We start from the raw sequence: 17,660 nt of genomic DNA on the forward strand, positions 1-17,660 counted from the left end.
CTGGCCAAGCAAAGCATTAGCTCCCTGTAATTCCTCTTTCATTCATTAATCCACTCCTTTTACCAAAATACACAGCTGCCTGCTGTAAGCCTGTGAACCTTTCTGCCACGTGTCCGCGTGCCTCAAGATACAATCTGCTCTTTCTTGCCAATCTTCTTTGCTTTTGGAGGGCTGGGGGTGGAGTGAACTCCATTAGGCTGTTCTCTCGCCTCTGTCAAGCTGAACCCTATCCCCCCAACACATGGGCAGGTCTTGGAGTGAAGAGATGAGGTTCATCCACGAGGCTCAGGGGTCAGCACTGAGCCCTCTGGTGCAGACACCTTAATTCACAACATCCCTGGCAAAATTACTGTGTTAGAATGACACATTTCCCCACAAGGGCTCCTGTTATGGAACATTTTTATTGCCAGCCGTCAGTGCAATGATTGTTAGTTTCTTAGGATGATGCTTAGGATTGTTGCATTACTTTTATTTTTTATTATTTTTAAAGATTCATTTGTTTTAGAGAAGAGAGAACAAGCAAGAGCGGGAGAGGGGCAGAGGGCAAGGGAGAGCCGATCTCAAGCAGACTCCCCGCTGAGCATGGTCAGGACCCTGAGATCAGAGCCTGAGCCAAGATCAAGAGTTGGACAGTCAAAGACTGTGCCACCCAGGCGCCCCTGTTGCATTATTTTTTAAGTGTTAAGTCCCAAACTAGGTGCAGAAGTGGATTGAGGGTTTGGCCTGTGCTGCCTAGGAGGACTTCCTTCCAGGGTTCCCTGATAATACTGGACCCGTGTGTCACCCCAGTGTGACAGTTGTGAGCCCTGAGAGCAAGCACGCATCCCACATTAACAAGGCTGTTCCCATTTTAGCGGTCCCATCTCCGTGTGCCAGAAAAGTCCCCAGATGTCCCAGAAGTTCCAGTAATTTGGCTTTAAAGCCTTGCCTCCCAGACTGCTTTGTTCTTCAAGGAGACGGCATGAGTGTTATTTGTCAGGCCACAAATCTATACTTTTTCTTTTGAAAACATGGCTCCTCCCCCCATAGCACTCAAGCCGCGTCCTCCTCCGTGGCTGGGGTGTGCCCAGCGCGTGGTAGTGAGGAGTGTCCCAGAGTTCTCTCAAGACCAGAGCAAAACACGGGCCCTTGTAGACTCACTGGTTTGCCCCCAGGCTCCACGGTTTCCCACGTCACAGCTGAATGTCCGCGCCAGCTGCTGGCACTCAGAACGCCCATCTGGGGAACCGCTAGTGGGGACAGGAGTCCAAGGACAGTATGGCACTTCACTTGATATTATGCATGAACTGTTTACCTTTTTAGGACGTGGTGACAGGGAATCCACAGATAAAGTGAGGACGCTGCTTCCCTGCTCCATTCCCATGATGGTCAGGTTTTACGGAGCCATGTTTTTGTAATGACTTTCTGAATTTTGTTATGCCACCTACTTAAACTTACGGACAAATTCACAACATAATTAGTCCCCAAATCTTCTCATTCAAATGAACTTCAGATATGCTCGTTTCTATCACATCCTGTGTTCCACCCGCGGGCGACAAGTGTGTGACGTGGGTCCCGCGGAAGTGGGCTCCCTTCTGGGTCACCGTGCCACACTCAGGGCCATGGGCCCGGCAGAGGGGGCCTAGCTGCATCTGCATTTTCTCATTTGCCGCATAATTCCTGTTTGTCATTTCCTCTCTTGCGCCCCTGCTGGCGCCATACTTACGCTCACCACGCACGCACATGGAAGGCGATGGGGTGATGAGGCTGCGGGGCTGGGGTCTGGCCTCCTTCTGCTGAGGGTGTTCTCACTGGTTACCAGACGTCACTGAGAAAGGTTAGGAAGGAAAAGTAGGAGCAGACAAGCCACGGCTTTTCCACGTGTTTTATCTGCCTCGTCTGCCCTCATTTTCATCCTGCGAGGTTGGAGACCTAACACTGAACCAGCCACAAACCATGACACGTGACCCGTCCACCTCTCCTAACTTTGCGACTTCTTAACAATATACTGTCTTGTCACTTAATGTAAGTGGGCAGAAATCCTGCAATTTAATATATTTTCGGTACATTTCACTACAATATATATTTCACTAAAACTCAGAACACTTTGTCGTATGGGGGAAAATGATCCTTAATGGCTATAGTACTCATTCTAAATGCAGTCCAAGGGTGAGAACATACAGGGTCAGATTCTTGCCGATCTCGACAGAAGGGTTTTTATGAGCCAAGACTTCCCTGAGTCTGGGTGGGGACACGGAGGCGGCGGTGTCCATCGCGAGAGGGTGGACATGTAGGGCCAGGCCTCGGTGACCCAGGGGACAGAGTTCTCGGGATTAAGAGTGCAGGGAAAAAACATGGGCACGCAGTTTGACCTGCGCCCTTGGTTTGGCCGGACGCTCTGGCTTCTCTTCACTCTTCCTCGCCCAGACTTGCTTGGGAGCCACACCACTTAGTAAATGAACTTCAGCTCCTGCCCATGCGCAGCCCCGTCCTGATGGTGCTAATGAGCAGTGAAAGGACCCGATGCTGAACAGCAGGAGGTGAAAGATAGGGTCTGGCTAATTGACAAAATGGGTAATTGCTTCCTGAATAATTGAGGGGCAGCTCTGGGGGAAAGAGCTCGGGGCTCAGCTGCGTCCAGTCCGAGCTCTGCACCGGGAGGCCCTGTCGCTCCCACCCTGGTCCCGCCGGAAGGCGCAGCCGGTGTGCAGAGCGCAGGGTGGTGGTCAGCAGGCTCCTGCAGAGCCAGGACTCCCAGCGCCCCTCCCTGGGGCTCGCAGCCGGAAAGCAGCCTCCAAGAGCTGACGGAACTTCAACGAACGAATGAGTGTTTGATGTAGTTGATATTCTGTAATCCTCATGAGGGCTCAACCTGAAGAAAGTGTGCACTTTGTGGGGCGAACAGAGGGAAGATTATAAACTCAGTCCTGATTCCAAGTGTCAAGTTTACGATATCATAAAATAATTAGGTCGCTCTCTCTTCAATACGTCAGTTTGATAGCTTTTGTGGGTCCTAAAGTAAATGTCTTCCATTTGAGACTTTTCTTTAAGTACAAAACCATTTATGGTTCCTAAAAAACACTCTCCTTATTCTAAATATAAGCACTGGACTTTAAAGTAAAAGCATTCATGCTAAGGTAGGCTTGAAGGGTGTGTTTGCCGAATGTGAGTTACTGGGGAGAAGGGGTCAGCACGCGAGCCATGACAGCAGGGTTCTCGGTCTCTGGCCCCAGAGGAACAGACTCTGAAGTGCAGTTCACGGGGCGCTGCCAGGTGTGGCCGCCAGCGGAGGGAAAGCCACGGAAAGCCATGGGACAACAGAAACCTGGCTTTGGGGGTGGCGGGCGGGCCCGAGGTCCCCGGAGCAGCAGGTGTGTGGGCGAGCCCGTGGTGTCCGTTGGCCTTTGACCATGCGCTTGTAGGTATAAACGTCAGAGATGGAAACGCTCCTCAAACTCTGGGCGATGGTGGATGTTACACTTTCTGCTTCATCTGAACCTCGCTGGCATTCGCACACATCAGAACACGTGAGTCGAGGCAAAATTTAAAACCGTTTTGAGCTCTTTGGTTTTGGGCTTCATTCGCAGAAGGAGAAAGAAAAAGGAAACCCCCGTTTGCTGGGTGTCTGCTGTACATTGGGTGCTCTGCGGACTGTTTTATAATTACGAGGAACCCGCACAGAGAGCAGAGCACATTCTAGAGCCTGAAACTTCATGCAGGACGAGCCTGGACCCAACAAGGACAGGAGTGGCTGGAATGGCCCCACAGCAGACCGGGTTCCGGTGGGAATTGAACACACAGCAGGGAAGGGTATTGCAGGATGCTGGGAAAAGTGTTCTTTATTTAATGAGTGATTAGTGGCAGAAGTAACTGTATCTGGAAGGAAATAAGATTGTCCTTCTATATGTAAAAAATGGATTAACGTAAAAAATAATTTTTATACAACCATATGAGCAATTAGCTAATCAGGCCAAGTTTTTGAATTTAAGACCCACAGAGGAGTGGTAGCGTCAGCCCCCTGGTGACAAGTTCTGTCCTGAGTTACAGCTGAGGGCAGGGGAGTGGGGTTCTAAAGGCAGGTTTGCCGTCAGAGGCTGTGGCAGCACGAGGAACAGGGCACGCAGGGTGACCGGCCCATGGTGCTCCTGGAAGGGACTGAGTGACCTGCACCCTGTGAAGACGGCCCCAGCAAACCCCTGAGCCCTGTCCTTCCTCAGGGCCCCCCAAATGCACCCCAGGCCTGCAGACCCCAGGGTCTTTGCACATCCCCTTCCCTCTGCCTGGAACATGTGCTCCCCCGCTTTTAACTTCAAACCTGCAATTAACCTTGAAAACTCAGCTCAAATTCCCCCCCCCAAGCCCCTCTTTCTCGCCCAGAATGGGTTAGACACAGCGCTCCCAAGCTCCGCCTGCCCCAGTGAGGACAGTTCTCCAGTGATCTCCTCCAGCACCAAGTTAGCACTCAGTGTTGAATTCCTTAAAGAATAGGATTTCACCCCATTATCTCTGCATCCCCAGTCCTATGACAGGTGCGTGGCATGGCAGAAGACACGCTGCTTCCACAGAATGTGACGCAGGGTGTTCCCCATCACCTTCCTGAACGCTAGCTCGCTTTTGCCTCGTGTCATGTGGGCCCGATCTGCTTTGCTAAAATTTTACAGTGTTTGGAAAATTTTCCCATGTGACGTGATTTTGTAGCATCGACGTGTTCCCCAGAGGTGCTGGGGACTTATTCTGCAAATCCACAAGCGCGCTGCCCTCTGGGATTCCAGCCCCCAAGCCTGGCTGTGCCGAACAGCAGAGGAGGGGCAGGTGACCAGGCCGCTGCGTCGTGCTTGTTTTCCTTAAAAGGTTTCTAAGTTCTTCCTCCGTGCCTCTTCCCTGGACCTGCATTCCTGGAGTGAGCTGCCCCCTGCACGGAGGCCGGCACAGGGCTCCTTCTCAGAGGGCTGGCTGGCTCTGCCTCCCCTCCCCACCCGCTCCTGCTCCCCGCACATGCCCTCCAACTGCCGCGAAATTAGTTTTTCTAAAATACACTTGTGAGGCACATCCCCAGCCCCCATGCTCGGGGACATCTGCTGGGTCAACAGGCCCCTCCCGGGTCTGCCAGGCCCTCAGAGCACGCCGTCCCTACTCTCCCCATGGCCTGAGCCCCCCACTGCACATCAAGTCTGTCTCTTCTTGCTTGTGCCACCTCCCTGACCTGCCTGCTTCCCATAAAAAAGGTCCCCTCACTCGTTCATGCAACAGCTCAGTTTCCTGGGTCTCCACACAAGGTAAAATACAACCTTTCTTTTGTCAACAGACGATTCTGAAATCCCACAGCTTTCCTGATGAAGTCTTTCCTCAGTCACCCATCTCACACTGGCTCCTCCTTTTCTCAAATTCCTATCTTATCGAATCTGGCACAATCCTAGGTCTGCACACACATCTCCCATTAAAAGATATTAAGCTCATTAAATGAGCTGTATTTTTTTATGATCTGTATTTTTTCCTTTGCTGCTGCCTGACTCAGCACACAGTATTAATCAGTAGTAATCTGGTGGTTAGCTGCCAGGAAGCGTCCATCAGGGGCTGCCAGTTTAGTACAGGGACGCCTCAGTGTTGCCTCCACGGAGGATCACGGCTTACGAGCAGCTTGCAGTAAGAGCAGATCTGCCCTGTCTGCTTCACGTGAGTCTGAAGGAGCCCCGTCCATCTCACGGCCCTTCTGCACCCCATTGTGACCTCCTCATCCTAACTTGTGGAGGACATTTTGGGGTACCCAGCCTTCTGCCCCGGGGTCGCTTGGATGGGCAAGGACGTCACAGATGGGCGTGAGATGTCCTGTCCTTGTGATGGGAGTACATCTATCCTTACGGCTCTTCTCTCTTCAGCCCCTCTCTTGTGTTGAGTGAAATTCTCCTACTGTGCAGCTTTGCTGTGTCTGTTACTCGTCCGGGTGGAAGTATCTGGTGAGCCAGTGCACGAGCACTATGTTCACCCGCCCAGCAATGGTCCCTTAGCTTGAAGACGATGCGTAAGCCAGGTGGCTTGGCTTCAGGGCCCTGAACCAAAACAACTACTTGGATGACCTTGGACAAGTCACATCTATAAAATAGATGTAATAAAGATACCTTTCTTACAAAATTGTTGTGATAATGCAGAAAATGCTTTGTAATCTCCAAAGGGTGAGATGTGTCCGTTACTATGAGCACAGGGCCTGTGTCCCTGGGACGCACCCTAACAACTTAGAGCAAAGCGGGCGGCGACTGTATCCGAAACTAAATGACAGAGTCAGCCCCCACATTAAACGCATCCTACTGCTGCACCCGCCTCCTCTTCTCTTGATGGTGTGATCGGATTACACCTTCAGTTCCAGACTACATGTATGTAGCTTCTTGCACATGTAATGTCTATCTCTTATGTTCTTGGTACAAATTAGGCAGCTCAGAATTAACCCAGATAGACCCCTATCCACCTTTGAAAAGGGTAAACAGTCTGCCCCTGAGCCTTCATCAAAGTCCCCCGTTACTGAGGGCGGGGCCTCCTGATGAAGCGTTCCTTGCAAGGTCGAGGTCTGCTTTGTTTTTTTTTAAGTAACACGGTTAGATTGCCTGATGCTTTCCTCCCCACGCATCTCTCATAGAGGGCCCCCCCATAACCACTGAAATCCCAGGGCTTGGCTGCATATGCCGCAGGCCCTCGCGAGCAGGAGCCGCTCACTGACCGCCTGCTCATCTATCCACAGATGGAGGTGGACGCCGAGGAGAAGCGTCATCGTACACGGTCCAAAGGGGTTCGAGGTACGTCCATGCATCCCCAAGCCCCTGGAAGCCCTGCTCAGGGCCGCCTGCACCCTGTGGAGCTGTGTGCACCGTTCATTCAAACCCCTGCTCTGACACTGCCCTCTCGATAGCTTTCTGTGGGAGAGGGGATGTGTGATAAATTTCTGTCTGTTTCCATCTCTCTGCAGTTCCCGTGGAACCAGCCATACAAGAGCTCTTCAGGTTAGTGCTCTGTGGGCAAAATGTATCCCCATTAGCAATTTAGAAAATCCATGCCTTTTAATGGGCAGACTGCACTCCTGCTTGCTCCTGCCCTGCTGTTCTGATGGAAGACCTGCTAATAAAAAGTACCCCTAATTGTCCCCCCCCGTCTGTGTACCCTCCCTCGCGATGCTCCCAAAGCGCTCGGTCTCCCCTGCCAGAGCCGCCGTGTAATTACCTCTCTCCCTTTGCAGCTGCCCCACGCCTGGCTGTGACGGCAGTGGTCACGTCAGTGGCAAATATGCAAGACACAGAAGGTAACGACCCCCTTTTTCACAATGTACTGTGTACAGTGGCTTGCCTAGGGACCCACACCAAGGGGTGACAATGAGTGGGGGGTGTTCTTGGAAAATAGTGTTGTCTTTTCCTCCTCTGATGTAAACTCAGCCTTTGGTTTCATGTACAGGGTCTCCAGGCAGAATTTATGATAACACATAAGACAACACAAATTAAGACCAGCCTTAAACTCATTTTCCCACATACACAGGGGCATGCTAAGAACCTCCCTCTGCCTCACTGAGATGGCCTGTTTGTCCTTGCCCATTTGCTCATTCTGGTAGCTGCAGGGTGGTGGTAAGCACGGAGGATAAATGAGAGTATGACCTTCCTGATCTTCCTGCAGGAACTCAGCTTCCATAGTTCAACCATTTCTCCTGGGAAAGGAAGCCCAAGCGGGCACCCAGGCAGCTGCAGGGGGAGGTTCTGGCAGGAGATTAATGTCCAGGACAGATCACACTAATGAGACTTCAGGGCTTAAATGATTATATCATTCCTGTAAATTCTGGGGTTTAGGTCCAAAACAGAGGTGGGTGTGGAGAACATCTACGAGATCAGGTAGCTAGGTAATTACCACTAAAAGTGCATCACAGCAGAATTATATCACATGCACCTCAGGGCTGAGAGTCATGAAAAGATCGGTCTTTAGATTCACTTTTCCATAAGGAATTTCTTCCTGGGATATTAATGCAGCTATACCTTTTAATGGAAGATGTTGGTTATGAGGAGTTAGAGATATTTACAGGCTCTATGGTAAATTTTCAGCTAATTTTTCACAAATTAGGCTGCTAGGACTAAGGTTGTTCATCCTAACGAGCCATCAAGAACCAAGCCCACATGATGAAAGCTCAGATGCTCGAGCAGGTGGGCCGGCCGCACCTCGGGGTGACCTTCTTTCACTGCCTGACGTTTTATTTCCTTTTCAGCTGAACATTAATTTATGGGTGAAATCAAGCAATTATTTTGATTGTCCTTCAGTAAAATCAAGGGAAAAATTACAAATTACTCCCCAAGTCCCCACGGTAGCATTTGAGGAGACAGGGAATTTTTAATGAGCCTCCATGATGAAATGGTTGTCAGACTTCTGTTACATACTAAAGGAGTGTTTTTGAGAGAATTTTGTGATTTAAAACATTAACTTATCATATTACTATTGCTCTTGTATATTATAGTAAATTACCAGACACGTAAGTTAAATAATTGGTTTCTTTCAAGTATTTCTGTTATTTTATAAAGGTATATGTATGTTAATTCTTAATCTAAGAGTTTTTAAAACCACATTGCTTATATTTTCAATGAAAAACAAGTTGGCGGACCATGAATGAAATCAAGTCTTTCCCTTAATCATCTCTTGATTCATCAATGGTTAAACTTTATCATCCTGTCACTAAAAGAAATGATTACATTTGGCTAAAAAGTTCGGATTAGATGTCTGTTAGATGTAATTTGATAATCACAGATTTTCAGGAAAAACTATGAAGTTTCCAAAGAATCACTTGGAGCACATTCTTACCCAAGGTGCATCTCGTCCAGCTGTGGACACTCGTGTCCCCGCGAGGTCTCCCTGTGAGATCTCCATCCCGTGTAAACAGTAACTGAGGCTTAGCTTGGGGATGGCTTGAAGATGGCCAGGCTTCATTTTCCTTTGAGACATGATGCTGGTGTGAGCACAGAACACCCCAAACCTTACAGAAGTGAAGAAGGTGGCATGTTAGAGAAGATTCACAGAAACAGCCAGTTTAGACAATTTCTCAACAAATGGTTTAATTTAAAATAATCTCATAATTTTTACCATGTACTGTATTCTATGTAATTATTAGAACTCCTAATATTTTAGTAGAAATGGTTCATGTGGTGGCAATGGATGAAAGAACAATTTTCCAGGACGGGACATGGGTTCTAGTTTCCCCGGCACCGCTAGCCTACTGAGGGGGGTTGGACAAATTATTTAACATTTACGGACTTCGATTTCCTCAGCTTTAGAATGAGATGCTTACAGACTTGTTACATAAAACCAATTACCACTCAAAACTCATTTCACCGATGCGCCAGTTCTCAAGAGGAATGTCGGTGTGGTATCAAGTGAAGTTTTCGAGTTTTATTTTTGATGTCTATCTATTATCAGTAACTTTTTATTGAGTATAGTTGACGCACTATGCTAGGTTAGTTTCAGGTGTACCGCATGATGGTTTGACAACTCTGTACGTTATGCTGTGACCATCACGAGTGCAGCCCCCGCCTGTCCCCACACGACACTGTTACGGTAGCATTTACTGTATTCCCTGTGCATCCCCGTGGCTTATCCATCCCATAACTGGAGGCTGTACCTCCCGCTCCCCTTCACCCATTTTGCCCCTCCCCCTGCCTTCCTCCCCAGTGGTAACCCTGAGTTTGTTCTCTATACTTATGGGTCAGTTGCTGGTTTTTTGTTTGTTTGTTTCTTTGTTGTTGTTGTTTTTTAGATTCAACATATGATATTTGCCTTTGTCTGACTTATTTTACTTAGCATAATCCCTTCTAGGCCCATCCATATTGTTGCAGATGGTAAGATTTTCTTCTTTCTGATGGATGAGGAATAGTCCACTGTATACACACCACCTCTTCTTTATCCATTCATCAGTCGATGGACACTTGGGCTGCTTCCGTGTCTTGGCCGTGGTAGATAATGCTGCCGTGAACATTCAGGGCTGCATGTATCCCTTCAAATTAGTGTTTTTGCATTCTTTGGATAAATACATTTTAGTGGAATTTCTGGGTCATAGGGTAGTTCTGTTTCTAACTTTTTCAGGAATCTCCATACTGATTTCCAGACTGGCTGCACCAGTTTGCATTCCCACCAACAGTGCATGAGGGCTCCCCTTTCTCCACATCTTTGCCAACACCTGTTGTTTCTTGTCTTTTTGATTCTAGCCATTCTGACAGGTGTGAGGTGATAGATCATTGTGGTTTTGATTTGCATTTCCCTGATGATTATATATGACCAGTAATTTTTTATTAGCAGAATTTCTCAAACTGAAAAGCTGTTTCTTGTAATAGATAAGACTCGTGTATACACCAACATCTTAGGTCCGGTGCTATTTCAAATCTGTTGATTTCAATTATTTCTGGCTTTAAAAGATTTCCTGCTACCAAAGTTTCTCCCCTCCTACAGCTATTTATGGACATAAATATGTGCACACACCCCACAACACAAGTGTGATGTTGACCTCTGCTGCTCCGTCCCTGCTGAGACTCAGCCTCCTCCCATATGACAAGAGTGGCAGCCTGAGTCTTGGTTTTGATGAAGTTACCCATCCTTTTGGTCTTTTAGCAATAAAATTTTCAGTGAATATATTCCTCTTAGGGATGTAATTTCATTTTATTCATATAGCATATCAGTTCATAGCCAAGTAAAAAAGCGTTTTAGTATGTGGACAGATCCACTTATTTGAACATACAAAAAGTAATTTCAGGAAAGTGGGGGGAATCTATCATGTAAATTTAAAAAAATTTTTTTAGGACATTTGTTACCAAGTGATAGAATGATGCCTACCAGTTAATCTTTATTTTTAGCATAGGAAAATAAGGAAATAAAAATCAAGTACACTTTCCCTATTCCAGACTGTCACTTTGTGGGGCACACGCTTGCACGGACCCCCAGTGGCTGCCACACTGCCTTTGTGCTGTGTGGGCTTCCCACGGTAGCTGCTGAACTGGATGGCTTTGTTAGTGACGTTTCCTCAGTCTGACAGAGGTAGGGCTGTGGGTCTGTAAGAAACTGGGACTAGAGCTTAGAGGAGAATCAACCACTGCGTAATACCTGTGAAAAAGGAATTTGCAATTTAAGATCCTGGTAAAAAATTTGGGGTGTAGAGCTAACGTTATAATACTTCTTTTAATAGATGGTCCACTTTACTTCAAAAATCGTGTGCTTAAACAAGAGATAATCTGTTCATGGGTATTTATTTGTGTTCACAGTTCATGAACAATTTGAGGTAGCTGATAAACACATGTGCAACTGCACAATTTAAAGTTGAATCAAACAGATAAATTAGGAAAAACATAAGGGAAATAGAAACATAATTTTACCAGAAACCCAGATATAGCAGAGGTTTGGATACAGTTTTACATTTTGTTCTGAGTCTCCTGGCAGCCAAGGCATAAATGAGAAAAGTGAATGATGGTTTCCATTATCTGATACGAGTTCCATCAGTTCCTGAGCACTGAAGAAAAATACGTTTGCACCCCCATATACGGACCAGCGGAGATCCAAGCAAGTCACCGTTCTGTGTCCTGGTAGGACCAGGCATCTCGTGAAGCTGATCAGTATAACAAACACTTATCTTCAGAAACATCGTTAGTATCTAGAAGCATGTGACTTTTGCTTTTCCTGCCTGAGGTCTTATGTTATTGGCATATAAGTATGACAAAAACACTACGGACTTTGCAGTCAGGGCCAGAAATAATTCTCCCGTTACGAACCCAAGTACTAACCCAAGTCTCTTCTGTATGTGGTGAATCTGACCTCTTTCTTTGGACCTGTGGTCACACAGCCTTGTGCATGGCCCAGGAAGTTCTGCTCTGCCGAGGGCATGAGACTTTTCTTAGCAGTACTTACAGGTAGCTAGAGACATTCTTGTATCTCGAACGTGGGTCCAACTACAGGGATTCCTTTGCAGATGGGAAAACGCACTCTTGGTCATCCTAAGTGGGTTTTCCAAATTAGATGCCCAAGTTCTGGGACAGGAGCTTCCTGAGCTGCCTCGGCTCTCCTCCCCACCATGTCCTCTCCCAGAACGCCAGCACTGTGACCTGTTAGCATTGAGGACACCCATGGGTGTAAAGCAAGTAGCTCCCCACACGCCCACAGCTATTCCTACAGCGGGTGGGCGGCAGGAGAAAACGGAATGCCTGGAAGCCACACACTTGGAATTCAGGAAGTTGCCAGCCTGTGGCTTTGTTGGCAGGGTAGGGCCCAGGCCAGGTAGGGAGCACATAGACCCAGCCGAAAGCCTGCGGTGTGGTGTGAACGATGCCACAGGGCAGGGTGTCCGTGGCTGCTGAGCCAGACCCCTGAGCTGGGGGGCTGCCACAGGCTAGGACGTGAAGGCCTCAGCATTTTCTGGTGACGTACCCCAAATCAAGGATGAAGATGTCGAGGAAAGGTGGGGATATAGTGACGGGAAGTCCCACGTGTCACTCTTCATCTAAAATCATTTTAGCGGTTGAGCTAGCTGATATAAAGAGATGTTGTGTGATTCATCCAGAGCATTGCTTGAACTAAGATATGAGCAAAATGCCAAATGTCAAAGCCTTGTTCATGTTAAAGACAAAGTAAAACAATGTTTAGAAAGGGGCAGGTCTCTAAAAACTAAACTTGCCATCAAAATAGCGGCCAGTTTACTGTTCTTAAAGTTTTTAAAATTTTTCCCAGTACCGATTAGAAATAGGAATAATAAAAATTTATTAATATCTATTACAGATTAATACTAAACCATGCACAGGAGTTTGAATTTTAGCCTTTTAAAAAATCGTTACACACCTACTGGAACATTTGAAATTATTGGATTTGCTTACTTCTTTCTGAACAGTGATTTTTGTATAAGCCTCTAATGAGAGAAAGAGAGAGAGAGATGGAGGGAGAGAGAGAGGGAGAGAGGGAGTGAGGTGGCCATTTATTCTTCACTTACCTGTTTTGTCAACCCTCCGGATTTATTTCTGGAATTTAATGGATTTCATTTATATTTACCCTTCACTTCAATTTTTAAAATTATTTGTTTGTTGAGCATAAGGTTCTGATGGAAATTTGACCTGAAATTTAGCTTCAGAGCCCCACTCCACAAGCACCCAAAAGCGAGGTGGTGGTTGTTGGTATTCTATTTAAATCCTCCCCAATTTAGAAAATTCAGAGTCAAATCAATTGATCTTAAAACTTTAAAATTAAAAGCTCCAAATGGTAGCTTTTCTTTTTTATTAGAAAATTATTGGATTTTCTCTGGCTTGTTGTGCACATTCCTTATTCCGATTTTCTCCCATTCCATATACCTTTGCACCCACCAGTGTGATTGTCATGGCGGCAGCCGGGGGTGAATAATTGCCTGTCTTCACGGGAGCTTGTTCTGGAGCTGAAGTCGAGGGCTTGCTTCCTGATGTATGCATGCCTCATTTGGATTCTGCCAACAGCCTAGGGGCTGTATTATTCATGCCTTGACAGAGAGCACTCACTAAAAGCCTTGGAACAGAGCCAGGTACTGGCGAGAGATAGTGGAGCATTGCAACGTGCAACTGAGAGGAGCATCTATAATCCAAAAAAACAGAAGAAGAAGAAGAAGAAACAGGGAGGAAGGCAGAGAGAGAAACAGGGATCCCTCTACCTCCCTTTTACCAGTGTTATATTGATAGAAATTTCATTTGCATTAAAATAAATACCCTAAAATAATTGCATTTTTTCCTAACTACGCTTGAAAGTTTAACACAATTTTCCACATTTAATTGCAAAGCTGATTTTAATTAGTAAGGCCCTGCATGTGAAAAATGAAGATTCACTTGGGTGCGTAGAACACACTGCAGTGTTTGCTGTGTGCCCTGATTAATGTATGGCTGATGTACACCAGGGTGCACTGCGGGACGTCTATGAAGAATTCTGTGCACGAAGCCACTCAGCCAGCCTATCTGTGTTTTACTTCATGAATCCACAAGAATAAATAACTCCCCCCTTGTTCTTTATGAGGCATCATTGTGCCTGCCATCACCCCACCCGTGAACTTACAGCATGCCTGTCCTTTCTATTTGTCACTGGCATTATAAATCACAAGTTAGGGCTTATATATTTTAACATCAGTCTTAGGGCTTGCACAGTTGCAGATGGAGCAAAAATTTTGAGATGTAGGGACTTCTATGTAGGAAGTAGAATCAGAGTAAGTGGGTTCCCAAACTCATCATTCATAGCCGGTTATTAGTCCTAGGTGTGCAAACACACAAAATTCAGGCACAGTCTTTTCATAGGGAGGTGGCACTTAACCTTTATTGTCACAATACATCCTTTATTTGGGGGAAAAAAAGAAGAAGAAGAAGCTCCCGGCCATTATCCTGAAAAAGCGATTTTCCTGCTGCTGGTGTGCAGGACATCTGCCCTGGAAGGTCTCTGGCCCTTTCCTGTTCCATTAGATACGTTAGAGCACAGTGTAACTGACTCAATGTGTTTAAAACTAAAAAACAAAACATGTCATGCATTGCAGGGCATATCTTTGATGCTGACAAACCTAAATATGTTTCAAAGAATCCCATATTCAAAGAGAAGGCATGTGGGCATTTTCAGGGAGTGTCAGTGAGCCTAAACCAGGAAGCACACGTACAGAGACTCCGTAACATTCACCACCTGTATTGGTCAAGTCTAGATTAAGCAATTATAATCTTGGTCTCATTTCTTGGCTCATGATTAAAATATATAAACATGGCTTTGCAACATCAACAGAATATTCATCAGAAATTGGTGTGTACGCAGCTATTGTCTTGGATTTATCCACTGAAACACCCACAGTTCAGTTCTGACTACCACCATCTGCTTTGGGATTATGGCAAATACAAGGCAGTCACTTTCTAGATGGGATGTGCAGAGAAGCGGGCTCCTGGCGTGGTGAAGAAGGAGGTCGGAGGGGCTGAGCCGCGGGGGGACTACAGTGCGCCGCAGGGGCGACCACCAGAGCTCAGCTGCTAGTGGTGGCTCTTCCTCCAGGGACAGGAAGGGCCAACGCCGGACTCCCTGTGCTGCAGGGTGCACGTTCCCCAAGTTAGGGAGTGAGGGTGGTGGCAGAGGGTGGGGACTCGGGGTGGGGAAGCCCCCTGGCCAGATTCCAGTGCACTCAGGCAAGGATTCCAGGAGGAGCTCCCAGAGTCCGGAGTCCGTATCACAACCAATGACTTTGGAGGAACCGCCTGGTGAGCAGCATTGTGACCCGTGCTGCAGGGCATTCGCACTGTTGTTGCCTATACCCGCACTTCCAGGACCCTTGCGAGGGCTGATGCAGAAGCACTCGCTTCTGCTTCTCTGCTCACATGTCCTATAGAGAAAATGGTGCTTCAGATATTAGACCCCAAAATATGATTGCCTCCCCAAACTCCAGTATACTCTTCCTGCCCAAATTAGTAAGAGATGGAGGAAAGAAGTGCTCGCCTGGCTGTAACGAGCTTTAATTCAATGAGATTGTGGGGCTTTCATCTGAAGAGTTTCTGTGTGACTAAGAATGTTGCCAGCTACAAGTGAAAACCCACCTCCAATGGGCTTAAAAGTGCAGAATGAGTCATCTTGCAGAAACCGGAAACCAGGAGTCTGACTCTGGGACTTCTGCTCCATCATCCGGCCCTGCTGCTGCAAAGCTCTTGGCTCCGTGTGCTTCCACGTCACAGGACAGACGAGGCAGGAGGGGTCCTTTCTAGAAACTGGCAAAAAGCAAGGAGGAGCTTTCCAGGAGCTGCCAACACCAATACTGTCCTCTCGGCTCTTGTGCTCCATGTGGGGCCTTGGCCATCCCTGAGCCATCCCTGACCAGCACACATGACCATCTTCATGACTGTCCAGTCCATCCCTGGAGCCGGAGGCTGGGTCAGCTTCCCCTGAGGTAAGGGTTCTCAATGTAAGGTCTGTGACCTGGAACATCAGGGTTACCTGGGAACTTTCTAGAAAGGCAAATGTTTGGCCCCATCCCAGACCTGCTGAATTAGACGCTGTGGGGTGGAGCCCAGCATTTTGTGTTTTTGTTACCTCCCCAGGAGACTCTTATGCTCCCTGAGTTTGAGAACCACCACCCCCAGGAACAGGTGTGTGTATACGAAAGACAGATAGCTGGTCAGATGGAGTTTGCCGGTAATGGGGAAGTGTCTAGAAAGAGCATGTATGAATCTGAAAGCCAAACCAAACAAGCTTGGGATGATGAAAAAACCTTGCTCCAAAGAGCACAAGAGCCAGAAGCTACCTTACCAAACCTGTCCTGGTCTCGGCTCCCTGGTGGAGGGCGGCCCAGGAACGTCTGGTCACGGAGTACAGAATTGGGCAGACACCATGGGACAACCTGGCATCCCGCCTCACAGACTTCAGCCCTGTCTGTGACCGTGATGTGTTTCTAGCATTTCCCAGGAACCAAAAGAAGTGGGCTGTCCCCCACAGCCCCCAGCCATGACCCCGATGGTGCTGCCACCAGCCTCACTCCCGGGGCCCTCCTGTGGCCAAGGAGGATGACTTCTAACTCCTGAGGACAGCTGTCCTCCATTTTGCTCTGTCCCTATTGTGGAGTCATGAGACTGACCATCAAGGACACACTGAACACTACTGTGGCCTGGTTGGGACAGGATCAGGGCAGACCAGGCAGATCCCCCAGGCTCAGCCCTGTCCCGGATTAAGATCCCCCCAGAGCCATCCCTGGATATCATGTCATGCACACAGGTGGGTCCAGAGTTTCCGGGCTGCTCGGAGCCCCCAGCCAGACCCTGCCTTGTGTGTGCCCTGGGACAGGGAGCTGTCTCAGAGCCGCCACCACAGAGAGGCCAGCTGGCAGTTTCTGCCCCGCAGTCTCAGACTGAGAGGAGCACAGGGTAATGAAGGGCCCCAGTGGGGGGACCGGGAGGAAATGTGGACGTGCCCTGGAGATGGGGTGGAGCCTGAGTTGCTGTTCGTCTCCCTCCCTCAGAGAGGCCGGCCTCACCCAGTGAGTCTCCGTGAGCTCTTGCGGGCCTCAGAATGGATCCTCAAGGTAAACGCACCTTCCCCTTCCCGCTAACGGAAGGCGCTGCACTCCACTTGTATAATTCAACAGATTTTAGAAGATCCACTCACTGTAATTTAGTAGCCACTCCGCAGGCTATGAATATCATCTAATGTTCTATTTGACATCGCCAGAGATACGCTTCACATACAAGTGGATGCATTTCCTAAAACTCCAGGGACAGAGAGGGGAAATGAGCATCTTGGAAGAAATTCCATTCGTAAATAATGCATAATGATTCAGTGATGTGCTCCAACAGCTTTGTGAGCCCCTCAGCCAGTCCTACGGCTTATGAACGGAGTATCTGAGCTCCCCTGAGAGCAGGTGGGCAGGATGGGGGCGGGGGAGTGGGCTACAGCGGTGCTGTCTTCCCCTCTGGAAAGCAGCTGAGCTGAGAGGACAGGGAGGCAGAGGCTGCCATCTGGGGAAGGGTCTACCAGATGGCAGTCCTGGAGCGGCGGTCTCAACTGTGGTCTGTGCTCACTCAGTGTGATGGATGCATCCAGGCCCTGCTCACATGCAGGCCTGGCCTGTCACTTAGACAGCAGCTACTTGGCACGGGGTCTAGGAACAGACACTGCATCCTGGTGGGGATACATATGGGCACAGGCCCCTCCTCTTGTCCGCTCGTTTCACCCCG

At 48.1% G+C, this 17,660-nt stretch overlaps 1 protein-coding gene across 1 annotated transcript in view; it reads left to right on the forward strand.

Moving 5' to 3' along the window:
• Positions 1-17,660, forward strand: part of LOC123786598 (myelin transcription factor 1-like protein) — a 307,765-nt gene that overhangs the window by 224,622 nt on the left and 65,483 nt on the right. Inside the window, exons 5-7 of the mRNA XM_087863207.1 lie at positions 6,710-6,764; positions 6,935-6,968; positions 7,202-7,264. Of these exons, the coding sequence (XP_087719333.1) occupies positions 6,710-6,764; positions 6,935-6,968; positions 7,202-7,264 (152 nt within the window). The remainder of the gene's footprint in view (positions 1-6,709; positions 6,765-6,934; positions 6,969-7,201; positions 7,265-17,660) is intronic.

This window comes from Ursus americanus, chromosome 7, assembly GCF_024610735.1.
Source record: "Ursus americanus isolate L20-20 chromosome 7, mUrsAme1.1.p, whole genome shotgun sequence".
Classification (NCBI taxonomy): domain Eukaryota; kingdom Metazoa; phylum Chordata; class Mammalia; order Carnivora; family Ursidae; genus Ursus; species Ursus americanus.